Raw genomic sequence first — 14,075 nt, 5'->3', positions numbered from 1 at the left:
CTTCTATAACATTTCACAAGCTTGGAGCACACAGAGAGAGGGATCTTTGACCATTCTTCTTTGCACAATCTTTCTAGATCATCCAGAGTCCTGGGTCCTCTCTCATGCACTCTCCTCTTTAGCTCACCCCACAGGTTTTCTATTGGGTTGAGGTCTGGGGACTGAGATGGCCATGGGAGGACCTTGAGTTTGTGACTGCTGAACCATTTTTGTGCAGATTTTGCCACACGTTTAGGATCATTATCCTGCTGAAAGACCCAGTGACGACCCATCTTCAGCTTTCTGGCAGGGGCCATCAGGTTTTTATTTAAAATGTCCTGGTAGTTCAAAGCATTCATAATGCCATGAACCCTAACAAGGTTCCCAGGGCCTTTTGAAGAGAAACAGCCCCAAAGCATCACAGATCCTCCACCATACTTCACGGTGGGCATGAGGTGCTTTTCGGCATACTCATCTTTTGTTTTACGCCAGACCCACTTAGAGTGTTTGTTGCCAAAAAGTTCAATCTTAGTCTCATCTGACCAAAGCACACGATCCCAGTTGAAGTCCCAGTGCCGCTTAACAAACTCCAGACGTTTACGTTTGTGAGTGTTAGTGAGAAAAGGCTTTTTCCTTGCATGCCTCCAAAACAGCTTGTTGGCATGTAGAGAGCGTCTGATGGTTGTTTTGGAGACTTCGTGACCCCAAGATGCCACTCTTTGATGCAATTCTGTGACAGTGAGCTTAGGACTTTTTTTTACTTCTCTTACCATCCTCACTGTGCGTTGTGGCAAGATGAACTTGGGACCTCTTCCAGCCTTGTTTGTCACTGTTCCAGTTGTTTTAAACTTCTTAATGATTCCTCTGACTGTAGATACGGGCAAGTTAAGGCGAGTGGCTATATTCTTGTAGCCATTGCATGACTTATGAAGGTCGACACACATCTGCCTAACTTGAATTGTGCGTTCTCTTGTCTTCGCCATGTTGACAAATGGGTAAGAGAATTAGGACTCTGTGTCACGTCATATTTATACCCCAGGGAAACAGGAAGTCATGAATTACTATTTAAAAGTTCCTAGATACCCTGTCCAACTTTAGCAACTACAGAAAAATATATTTAAAAAAAAATCAATTACATTTTTCAGCGGAATTGTTAGGGGTGCCAATAATTGTGGGACACATGATTTCAAGTTTTTTTTTTTTAAGATTTTTTATTTTACCACTAAAGTAATGTACTTAAAAAAAAGGTTGGATTTTTTTCTCTTTTTTTGCATTTGGGTTCTATGTTGCTTAAAAAAAAAGGAGAATATTTAGAAGTCCATGACCCCATCTTAAACAGGGGTGCCAATAATTGTGGAGGGCACTGTATATATATATATATATATATATATATATATATATACATACACACACACCAGTGCGTATGCTAGAACCTACCATTTTCTGTGCGACCCTGAAGAACTGCGAGACGTCACGGATTACGTTCCCAAAGCCGGCATACAGACGCACATACGGCCTGACCCACAACGGAAGCTGAGCCCGGGCATTAGAGCCTTTGAACCTGTGGGAAAAGTCTCATTGTGACAGATGACAGATTTTGCTTCAGCATTAAAGCAGTGGTTCCCAACCTTTTTGGTCTGAGGTTACCCCACAATAAAATCCTTTAATGATACATCCGATATCGGTCGTACAAAGAATACTAAAGGCCCGTGAAAAGGTTAAGTGAAGGTGTTCTCTCTTTATTCACTGAAAGTCCAAACTGGTAGAAAACACACAAGCACAATTCTGCAGTTTTTCAGGCTGTAAATTAAAATGACACAACTATGGAGCCACCATGGGTCAAATTGGCTTCAAAGCTTATCGGGGCGGGGGGCTTGGACTGACCTCTGATCACACAGCAAGATGGCTCCGTAGTCCTCCTTGTGGCGAATGACTCTACCGATGGCCTGGTTCACAGCTCTGAAAGCCTGCTGTCTGTACCACTCCTGTCCAGACAGGTACTACACACACACACACACACACACACACACACACACACAAAGAGCAATAGAGAGACACACACACACACACAGCGAGATACACACACACACACACACACACACACACACACACACACACACACAAAGCAATAGAGACACACACACACACACACACACACACACACACACAAAGAGCAATAGAGAGACACACACACACACACACACACACACACACACACACACACACACACAGCACACACACACACACACACACACACACACACACACACACATACACACACACACAAAGAGCAATAGAGAGACACACACACATACAGAGAGAGAAAAACACACCGAGAAAAACACACACACACACACACACACACACACACACACACACACACACACACACACACACACACACAAAGAGCAATAGAGAGACACACACACATACAGAGAGAGAGAGAGAAACACACACAGAGAAACACGCACACACACACACACACACACACACACACACACAGAGAGAGAGAAAGAGAAACAGAGAAAAAAACAGAGAGAAAAACACGCACACACACAGAAAGAGAAACAAATATACACACACACACAGAAAGAGAAACAAATACACACACACACACACACACACACACACACACACACACACACACACACACACACACACACACACACACACACACACACACACACACACACACACACACACACACACACACACACACACACACACACACACGTATCAAACACCATAGGATTGAGCATCCAAGCCTTTTTTCTGTGACGCTCAGTAAACCGTTCTGGCTCACCTTGACCCCGGGAGTTTTCTTCCGACTCATCTCATCCAAGAACTGCATCTTCAGGATGACTCGGGGGTCCATCCTGGGAGGGAACGGCAGGCCGGTGATGACCACACCCCGACCAAAGGTGTCCGCAAAATCCAGACCCTCGCTCGCCTGGCGCAGGAAGACATTTATAGAAACGCAGTGAGAGGGAAGCATCTGTGGAAACTTGCATGTGATATTGTGTCCCCCATCCTCATCTTCGTCTTAATTGTTCTTTACCTGATGAAGGTCTGAGACCGAAACGTTGCATTTTTCTTCTAAATAAATTAGTGCTGGCGTAATGGTCAGCGTGCGGGATTTTCTCTAATCTTTATCGCTCTTAAAAAGCTTTTTGATGAAGCCAAAAGCCAGAAGCGTTCTGAACCATAGCCATTACACAACCGACAATGGGAAAGTAATGGATGAAAAATAAAATATATAGAGTGATAATGTTTTTGAGCTCAAAGCCTTTCCGGCAATAAGCCAAAAAATGACACTAGAGGAAAGGAGTTGGGGCCACAAAAGACGAGATATCTTGTCTGGGTATATCATAAATGGTCGTAATTAATTTAATGCCAATATACCTTTTGGAGACTGAGTTGTCGAGGTAAAACTGTACATAGAGCTGGGCAATATATCAATATTGTGATATGAGACTAGATATCGTCTTAGATTTTGGATATCGTAATATGACAATTGTCTTTTCCTGGTTTTAAAGGCTGCATTACAGTAAAGTGTTGTACTCTTCTGAACTTACCAGACTGTTGTAGTTGTTCTATTATTTGCCTTTACCCACTTAGACATTATATCCACATTACTGATGATTATTTATCAAAAATCTCATTGTGTAAATATTTTGTGAAAGCACCAATAGTCAACACTACAATATAGTAGTGTATAGGTATTTGGTCTAAAATATCGTGATATGTGATTTTCTCCATATCGCCCAGCCCTATCTGTACATTTCAAAACATTTGAGGACTTTTCCAAACTCGACGGACACACAAGTAACCCCACCTTCCCGCGACACACAGCAAAGAAAGTTCCTCCTTTGGATGTCGGATCGTTGACTTTGTTGTAATATCCGTCAATAACCTACGAACACACAGAGAGACGAGATCAACTGTTGGAATCCGTGCTCACACCTGACAAAGTTTTACTCTTGGAGGGAATTGTTGGGTCTCTGTAATTTAAAGAGTGTGGTCTAGACCAGTGGTTCTCAAACTGTTTTCAATAATGTTCCCCCTTTGAGTGGTTTCTTAAAAAGGTGCAGTAGGTAAGACTTATAAAACTAACTTTCTGTCATATCTGCTGAAACTGACCCTATGTTCCAGTAGAACTACATGAAGCAGGTCATTTAATAAAAAACTCAGCTCCTCTGGCTCCACCTACAGCCTGTAGTGCGATAACTAACTAACTGCGTGTCAATCACTGCTCATGCACACGCATTCATTCTCCCTTGTGGGGGGGAGGGCTTAGGAGACAGTTTTGGGCTTTAGCGGAAATGGGGGTGAGGGACTGAGAAGTTGTCGATGTTCAAATTCTTTGGCTCCCCTCCCCGACTAGCGTAAAACATTTTACAGTCCTTCCAGAAAAATGCATTGTTTTTTTGTGATTGTTGCAGGCAAAAAACCTTGATTATGCGGCACGTTTTCTTAAAAAATGCGATGGGATATGCGGGATATTTATGCAATTTTCTGCGATGAAATTGCGAGAACTTGTGAGAAAAAAAAGTGATTCCCCCCAACACCCTGCTTTTCAATTATGTACACGTCGCGTAATTACGTCACTTCATAACGTCACTTCATAACGTTCTCATGGCAACAGGGGAAAATGGCTGCTCTTGTGTGAAGTAAACACAACATTTTTCAAGAAGATATATATATATATATATATATATATATATATATATATATATATATATATATATATATATATATATATTCCCTGCATATTTTGCGCGGAAAGCGGCAATTTATGTGGCGAAAGTGCGCATAAATATGCGGACTTTGGCTGATTATGCGTTGAATTATGCAATCGCATAATAGCGTTTTTCTGGAGGGACTGGTGGTAGAAAAAAAAAAAAAAAACAGTACAACACAGCGCTGCCATGTATTGATTTACTGAAAAAGTTTTACAATGCTACGTTTCAAACTTTTACTCAAGGAAAATGCTAAAAAGGTGACTAACTTTTACCAAAGTCATTTTCTGGGAAGATATTTGTACTTTTACTCAAGTATTACTTTCAAGTACTTTATACAAGACTGGTGTACAGTACACCCACTCTATCGGGAACGTGTCCTGAGAGTTAACTTCTGTTATGATTTGAAACTATAACTTAAACTGAATTGAACGGACAAGCCCTTAGGGAAATGTTACCAGCTCACGCATGTACAGTGTCTTGATATTTCACAAAACCAAACTCACCTCATTGAAGTTGCCCTTTCCTTTGGGTTCAACAAACATGGGTTTGATATTCTCGATGCGATCTGCGTGTCCGTTAGCCTGGTGAGACAACACGCGCACTGAACATGAACTGAACATGGCAACATCCAAAAATAAATGAATCAACAACATTACAGTAGACTATAACCAGGGGATGTATCGATCAGCTTTTTGTGTTCTCTTCTTGATCCGATTTTTAAAATATTGAACATTTGCTGATACAGAGTCCTGATCCGATCTATTGCTACCGCCTCGCAAACCGATCATATTGCAGATGTTGCAGTGGATGATGGACTGTTTTGACTTTCCAGTTTAAAATACTTCCACACGGCTGACATTTCACATACCTGCAAACTCAGAAGGTCTGAAAAAGGTCATTGCTAAGGCCACAGGGTCAAAATTAAATGGTTTATTAAAAATGTAATAACAAGAACTTATTTCACCAGTAAATTCCTATTAAATGACAATAACGACCACTGGATGGGAAAAGGGTATTTTACAATAACTTTGAATGCAGCTCGAGGCTGGCGAGGCGAGTTTCAAGTGAACGCATCATCTGTGTTTTTTTTCAGACAATGGCAGCTACAGACTGTTGTTGGAATCCTCTCCAGTGAAATACAGACATACTTGTACACTGTTTAACTGTCAGCATTTTAACCGTGTTTACTCCAGCTGCTAGCTAACGGTAGGCTGACGTTACCTGCTGCCAGGTGTAGTGTTAAGTAGCTAACGGTAGGCTAACATTACCTGCTGCCAGGTGTAGTGTTAAGTAGCTAACGGTAGGCTAACGTTACCTGCTGCTAAGTGTAGCGCTGACTAGCGTCCCGTGCGGCGATGTTTCAGTTCCCTCCAACGTCCGTTTTTGGAGCATCAGAGAGAAGCACAGGCATTTAAGTGGCACCTAAATAAGGCACCGAAATCCGTGTCGCTATTCGGTCCGTTAGATAACGGTCGTTAAGGCACCGGTGCCGTATTAGCAACGGGTCTCGGACCCCCAAAATAAAAACTCTTTGATTCTACACGATTCACGTGGATGACATTTTCCCATTCAATACGGCGATTTTCGCCGAAAAGCGACTAGTTTGCAGGTATGATTTTTAGCCACATTGCGAGTTCTCGCATTGCCAGACCTTCCTCCACAGCGCTGCGGAAGAGGGTCTGGCTAGTCCACACAGCATTCCTGGTTGGGATAAAAACGTGCTCTGGTTTATTGGCATTTCTTTGAACCAATCACAACCGTATTGGGCGGTGTTAAGCTCCAGACGGAGCCACGATGCCGCTGCAAAATAGCCTCGGGAGGGAACTTGTTTTGTGTGTACGTAGGGACGCTACCCCTGGACGTGGACATGGTGTAAGATGAGAATTTCCCAAAACAAAAAAGATAAATACAAATTGATGCTCGGAGGATGTTTCCTGGAGTTTAGAACACCAACACAATGAAAGCGGAAGATGAGTGACATCCGGCCAAAAATTAGGGACATCTAGCGCAGTGGTTCTCATACTTTTTTCTATAATGTACCGCCCAGCAGCGATAGATTTACCAAACAACAGCAACATGGAACTGAAAAACATTGAAATGCTAATGAAAAAAGGCATTTAAATGTAAAAACTTGGAAAACAACTTAAAAACTTAAGACAAAAGCGCTAACGTACCCCCTGCCGTCCTCCAGAGTACCCCTTGGGGTACACATACCCCCATTTGAGAACCACTGATCTAGCGGGACCAATCCCATAAATTAAACGTCATCAATATAGACTACTTGTGAGTTTACGTAGTTATAAAAAAAATAAAAAAGCCCATATGGGTTCTGATTCCGATGCTTTTCATTTTCGTTTCATTTTTTATTTATTAAACATGAAAACATTAAAGACAATCGGGCCTGACTCGGTATAAAACGGATTTTCAGCAGGTTCCTGCTCTGCAGAACATAAACACCACATACACAACAAAAACTCCTAGACAGAACAGTAACAAACACACAGACCAGGAGAATAAGCAAAAGGGCAAAGCCATAGAGCTGACTTAATGGTCACAGGTATACCCATAGATATTGTTCTATATCTATGGGTATACCTCTCCATTAAATAGAGAGCAAATGTTATGATTTTGATGGTTGCCATTGGGACATCCTTAAATATAACGCTTTGACTTCCTACAGGTGATGGTGCTGAATCCCCACTTACTCTCCAGAAGTCCAGGGTTTTTTCCATTAAAGGGAAGGAGGGGAAAAACACGAGGAGACCGTGAGGGACCACGCGGCTCAGGTTGGCTGAGGAGAGAACACAGCAAAGCATCACGGTCATGTGACGACCAAGACAGAAAAGACAATACAGCTTGTACTACGGGTACAGTTAAACAGTCCCCTCCAGGAAAACACGATTATGCGATCGCATAATTCAACGCATAATCAACCAAAGTCTGCATATTTATAGGCTTGCAGGATTTCATAATCCCCCACATTTTTGTTGCAAAAAAGTCACATAATATTGGTGCGTTCTTTTTGTCCACCGAAGTCCATCCACGAGTCGTTTTCTGGAGTTACTACCGGAAGTTGTAAAAAGAGCGCCCCCGAGGTCGTATATATACGACTCGTCAAGTCGTCTGAACTCAGAGGACCCCGAGTTCACTTTCAAAGATGGCTACGTCGTGCATCACACGTAGTAAACATTGTGGTTTTCTACAATTTTAAGCACTTTTGTCGTTGTTGTAACCAAATGAAGAAGTCGTACACATAGTGCTGTATACTGCTACCTATAGACATGTCTCTACAGTCTTATTAGGAGTTAAACATAGTGCTGTATACTGCTACCTATAGACATGTCTCTACAGTCTTATTAGGAGTTAAACATAGTGCTGTATACTGCTACCTATAGACATGTCTCTACAGTCTTATTAGGAGTTAAACATAGTGCTGTATACTGCTACCTATAGGCATGTCTCTACAGTCTTATTAGGAGTTAAATACCACCTGATTAGTTATTTTGTAGCTTGTGCAGCTGAAATTGGCTAGAGACACTCGGTTGCTATATGACAACAATGGCTTTAAGCCGAGTCCTGAGCAGAAAGCAGAGCAGTAGCCTAACGTTAACGTTAATCAAAACGTAATTTTCATGTATCAAACTGTGAAATATATTTGTGTAATATGTCAATAACTGGGTGAATAGAATCCTAAATGTTACTAAAAATGTTACAAAAACTCACTTTTTTTCCGCAATTTCATCACGTAAAATTGCATAAATATCCTGCATATTCCATCGCATTTTTTGAGAAAACGTGCCGCAATAATCAAGGATTTTTGCCCTCAACAATGACAAAATAACTCTGCATTTTTCTGGAAGGACTGGTTAAAAGTGAAGGGGAGAAAGCCAACAAGCCTTCTGTGTTAATAGGACATTTTCTTGCCAAATAATGGAGCTGAGAAAAGAAACATCTTAGGGCGCTTTTTCATTTTGGTTGGGTTTGCCTTCACACTTCACTCATGTCAAAACGCACCAAACATCGTCGCTCGTCTATTGGATAGAAAATCTGAGTCAAACTCTCCGACGCTTCCGGTCTCAGAAACAATGGAGCAACACCAACATTTATAACATCTCGTAGATTTTTGGTTCTACTTCAGAAGGAGGTGAACAATGTGATCAGCTGACAGACAGCGAGAGAAGGAGAGAGATAGTGATGCTCAGAAGAAGTTATGGGTCTGAAAGTTATTGTCCCTTAAATCATATACAAGACTAGTAAACGCTGGAAAATGTTTTTTGGTCCGCTTCCTGTATTTGGGTCGGATCACGTTAAAGTGAACTGAACTATAGAGCACTTTCAATTCAATTCAATTTTATTTATAGTATCAAATCATAACAGAGTTATCTCGAGATACTTTACAGATAGAGTGGGTCTAGACCACACTCTTTAATTTACAAGCGAACAGAGACCCCCGTTTTCAAGCGGACCAGAGTTCAGCTGTTTGAATGAGCTTTCACACCAGCCCCAAACCAACCGGACCATCCCACCAAACGCTGCAGGGTTCGGTTAAAACGGCCCAAACTGCTCAGGTGTGAAAGCAACCTCCGAATAAATACATTTCTGTAGAGCTTGATCTTACCAACAGTGCTGCCTAAAGATGCCATGTTTTCAGGAAGAAACCTGTCACAGAAGGAAAGATGATTAGTTTGATTTACATTGTTACAAAAAAAAGAAAGAAGGTGAACCCTCTGTGGAGTAACGGTGTGTTCCTTTTGTCTTGTAATCGCGACTAGTAGCTCGAGTGTGACGTCACATCCGTGTCGAAAAACAAATAACCGCGGGGTTGTTGCGTTCTTTTTGTCCCACGATACTACGAGTCGGAGAAAAGATGGATTTTTGTAACATTTTTAGTAACATTTAGGAGTTAAATACCACCTGATTAGTTATTTTGGAGCTTGTGCAGCTGAAATTGGCTAGAGACGCTCGGTTGCTATATGACAACAGCGGCTTTAAGCCGAGTCTGGAGCAGAAAGCAGAGCAGTAGCCTAACGTTAACGTTAATCAAAACCTAATTTTCATGTATCAAACTGTGAAATATATTTGTGTAATATGTCAATAACCGGGTGAATAGAATCCGAAATGTTACTAAAATTTTTACAAAAATCCATCTTTTCTCCGACTCGTAGTATTGTGTGACAAAAAGAACGCAACAAGCCCGTGGTTATTCGTTTTTTGACCCGGATGTGACGTCACACTCGAGCTACTAGTCGCGATTACAAGACAAAAAGATAATGGACACTGCTTGTGAGTCACGTGAAGTCACTTCTCACACACAGATACACAAATACAAACCAACAAGATATTTCCCAACATGGTTCTCATGCTGTAAATAGGGACTGTGGCGCGTGGGACTCAGTTGTAACTAGTCGTCGATTCAAATGTAGAAACGTGTTCATAGAATCAAAATACCAACCTTCTATCAAACGCTGAACTCAGCTGCACTCCGTCCGGGCCGCTTTCAATGATGCCAACGAAGATCTGGTCCCGCTCGATCACGTGGCTGTTCTCCAGAGTCACGGGGAACTTTCTACACCAGCGCCAAGAACGACAACAATGACGACACTGGAATCAAGACCAAGCGGAGGAGCTGGAGCCGATATTAGGCATTTTCCCAAACTATCGGTACCGGCGTTTATAATGGCCGATAAATTAATATTTCAAAAATTTTAATAAGAAACGGACAAAACCCCCTTCAACCATTTTGTGAGTGTTGGCGTTGCAGAGTTTGTTCACCAGAGGGCGCTCTACAACACACACACACACACACACACACACACACACACACACACACACACACACACACACACACACACACACACACACACACACACACACACACACACACACACACACACACACACACACACACACACACACACACACACACACACACACACACACACACACACACACACACACACAACCTCCCTGTTAGGGTTGGGAGAACCGAATCGTTTGGAGGATTTGGTTTCAAATCCGATCATCACTTTCAAATTAAACATGCGCAAGTTGTGGTTTCCGTAGCAGCCAGGTGCTTGTTGTGTTGCAGCCATGTAGCACAGTAAGCTGTGCTCTAGTGTGGCTTTATTTTACGTTGAAAAAGTCCCCTCAAACTGCAAACCAACCTTTGAATCAAAATAAAACTTTCCTCTTATTTGTGAAATAAGCATGTGACCCGTTTCAACTTAAAAAAAAAAAAAAAAAAAAAAAAAAAATATGCTGTATTGCGATATTGGATATCTGATTCTTTTTTAATCCGAGATACAATATCGGCCAATATTGGATATCGGATTTTAAAAAAATCCGATATCCAATATCGGATAAAGATATATATACAGTACAGGCCAAAAGTTAGGACACACCTTCTCATTCAATGTGTTTCCTTTATATTTTCATGACTATTTACATTGTAGATTCTCACTGAAGGCATCAAAACTATGAATGAACACATATGGAATTATGTACTTAACAAAAAAGTGTGAAATAACTGAAAACATGTCTTATATTTTACATTCCTCAAAGTAGCCACCCTTTGCTTTTTTATTAATAAGGGAAATAATTCCACTAATTAACCCTGACAAAGCACACCTGTGAAGGTAAAACCATTTCAGGTGACTACCTCATGAAGCTCATTGAGAGAACACCAAGGGTTTGCAGAGTTATCAAAAAAAGCAAAGGGTGGCTACTTTGAGGAATGTAAAATATAAGACATGTTTTCAGTTATTTCACACTTTTTTGTTAAGTACATAATTCCATATGTGTTCATTCATAGTTTTGATGCCTTCAGTGAGAATCTACAATGTAAATAGTCATGAAAATAAAGTATTGAATGAGAAGGTGTGTCCAAACTTTTGGCCTGTAGTGTATATTGGTCAGCGCTAGCGACAGGTGACTTACATCCTCATCTCAGAGGTGAAGGAGGCGAGCGGCGAGAGGGTCCCGCTGGTCAGAATGATGCAGCGAACACCTTGATTCACCAGATCCTGCATGCTGAAGCCCGGAGAGAAGCACCAGTAACTCAGAATGTTGCCTACAAAACGGTGCAAAGAAACACATGACAGGCCCCATTGAGTCAGGCTGACTCAGCATGTCCATCGTAGGTCTCCTACATCATGTGTTCAAATCATCAGGGGCCGGAATGTAGGAGCCACATGTTTATCCGGTATGTCTCCTGAGTGTGGACTGGTAGCTGGAGAGATGCCAGTTCCACTCCTGGGTGCTGCCAAGGTACCTTGAGCAAGGCACCAAACCCCCACCTATTTTATACTGTCCAACCAGTAGAACATGTCCTGTTCTGTAGACATGGTTATTATTAGGGCTGTCCTCGACTAAAGAAATCCTTAGTCGACTAACACTTATAGGATTTTGTCGACTAATCGATTAGTTGATTTAATTGACAGAGCTGTGTGCTTTGAGAGGTGGTTAAGACTAGAAAAGCCCAATATAAATGTAGTTAATTAACCATCTGTAAAACTGAATTTCTCCACAATTAATCCTGCAAAAGCACCACTTTAAATCTCGTGTTTACCATAAATGTGCTCAGAAGTTTCTTGGAAATAAGTAATTAAGCATGAATAAGCATAAAAAATGACTAATCGACTAAAGAAATCTTAGTCGACTAAGACCAAAACGACCGATTAGTTGACTAATCAACTAAGAGGTGGCAGCCCTAGGTTATTTATTCATTCATTTGTTCATTCGTTCAATCTATTTTGATGCGTTTTCCCATAACATAAATTTTACATATGTTTAACAATATCAAAATTAAAATCAATATCGTATTTTGTTATTACACACACACACACACGCTCAGGTCCTTCTACATGCACTAATGGAGAGATGTCAGAGGGAGTGGGCTGCAACTGCTGAACAGGCGCCCTGAACGGTTTTGATTCTTGCTCAAGGGCACCTTGAGATGAACTGGCACCTCTCCAGCTCCACCTCACCAGTCCAAACTCCGTATTTCGCTCCGTACAGGGACTTGAACCAGCGACCCTCCGGTTCCCAACCCAACTCCCTACGGACTGAGCTACTGCCACCCCAGTTAAAACATCTCCACCCTAAAGCACAAAATCAGTCAGCTAAAATCCGCAGATTTTGATTATGCATCACCGTTGAAACCTGTAAAGGGACTCCACAGACTCCATTCAGGTTTTATTATGACCTTGTTTCAGGTTTTATTATTACCTTGTTTCTTTGTTGAAGGTGCTGCCCACGCGTCGGCGCTCACCGTTTTCTTGTGATGGCTGTTGTCTCGATGGATGTGAACCTGAGGCAGACAGCAGACGTCACCGTATACATACGTAACAGGGTGGAGAGATACGTTTTACAGATGAAAACGCACCTTAAAATAAGCCGTGTTGGACTCCATCTGCTGCTGTCGCTCGTCTTCTGACGGCTCACCGCAGAACACCAGCTACACCAAAACAGGAAGAGAAGAAGAACTTCACAAATGCTTGTATTTCTCTCCTCCTCAATAGCTACAGACACAGAAATGGTACATCCTAAGGAAAACTCATTGTGGGACTGGCTCTAGTGGCTGTAATTCTGCACCAAGGCTGAATTTCGGGAAAGAGACTTCAGATACAGTATTAGGGGATCACTAAGGTCTATATAAAAGAGACTTCAGATACAGTATTAGGGGACCACTAAGGCCTATGTAAAAGAGACTTCAGATACAGTATTAGGGGACCACTAAGGCCTATATAAAAGAGACTTCAGATACAGTATTAGGGGACCACTAAGGCCTATATAAAAGAGACTTCAGATACAGTATTAGGGGACCACTAAGGCCTATATAAAAGGTTCAGATATATAAACTAAGATATAAAAGACTTCAGATACAGTATTAGGGGACCACTAAGGTCTATATAAAAGAGACTTCAGATACAGTATTAGGGGACCACTAAGGCCTATATAAAAGCATCCAAAAAGCACCATGTCATGGGACCTTTAAAAACTCTTCCTTTAGCTTCCCCGTGTAGCATACCTGGATCATATTAGCAAGCTTCTGCAGTCCTGTTGTGTTCAGGAACACTCCTTGCTCTGATGAGAAACAGACGTCACACAACTTTTTTGTTAATTACACAAATTACTACACAAACACAGGTTCTGTGTCATAGAGCCAGCAGACTATTGGTGGGGGAGAATATCGCTACGGCAACCTATCGCTGTCCGTTTCTATAATATAGATATAATATATAATCTATACGCTGGCACCAAATATGGATATAATACGGTTATTTAAATAAATAAAATAAGGCGCTCTGCTCCCAGCATTGATACTTCATGGCTCCCCGAGGTAGTGGTTTTTAT

At 41.6% G+C, this 14,075-nt stretch overlaps 1 protein-coding gene across 2 annotated transcripts in view; it reads right to left on the bottom strand.

Annotated features, from left to right (window-relative positions):
* Window positions 1-14,075, bottom strand: part of rtel1 (regulator of telomere elongation helicase 1) — a 47,596-nt gene that overhangs the window by 15,622 nt on the left and 17,899 nt on the right. For both annotated transcript variants that reach the window (XM_028583759.1, XM_028583758.1), the window contains exons 13-24: window positions 13,750-13,805; window positions 13,105-13,176; window positions 12,948-13,029; window positions 11,658-11,790; window positions 10,174-10,287; window positions 9,340-9,380; window positions 7,427-7,512; window positions 5,225-5,302; window positions 3,815-3,892; window positions 2,783-2,929; window positions 1,864-1,979; window positions 1,417-1,540 (exon numbers count right to left, since the gene is read on the bottom strand). In XM_028583759.1, coding sequence (XP_028439560.1) covers window positions 1,417-1,540; window positions 1,864-1,979; window positions 2,783-2,929; window positions 3,815-3,892; window positions 5,225-5,302; window positions 7,427-7,512; window positions 9,340-9,380; window positions 10,174-10,287; window positions 11,658-11,790; window positions 12,948-13,029; window positions 13,105-13,176; window positions 13,750-13,805 — 1,127 coding nt within the window. The remainder of the gene's footprint in view (window positions 1-1,416; window positions 1,541-1,863; window positions 1,980-2,782; window positions 2,930-3,814; window positions 3,893-5,224; window positions 5,303-7,426; window positions 7,513-9,339; window positions 9,381-10,173; window positions 10,288-11,657; window positions 11,791-12,947; window positions 13,030-13,104; window positions 13,177-13,749; window positions 13,806-14,075) is intronic.

The sequence above is a fragment of the Perca flavescens genome, chromosome 7 (assembly GCF_004354835.1).
Source record: "Perca flavescens isolate YP-PL-M2 chromosome 7, PFLA_1.0, whole genome shotgun sequence".
NCBI lineage: Eukaryota > Metazoa > Chordata > Actinopteri > Perciformes > Percidae > Perca > Perca flavescens.
Note: the sequence above shows the minus strand (reverse complement) of the source record. Positions and strands in the feature narration are given on the sequence as shown.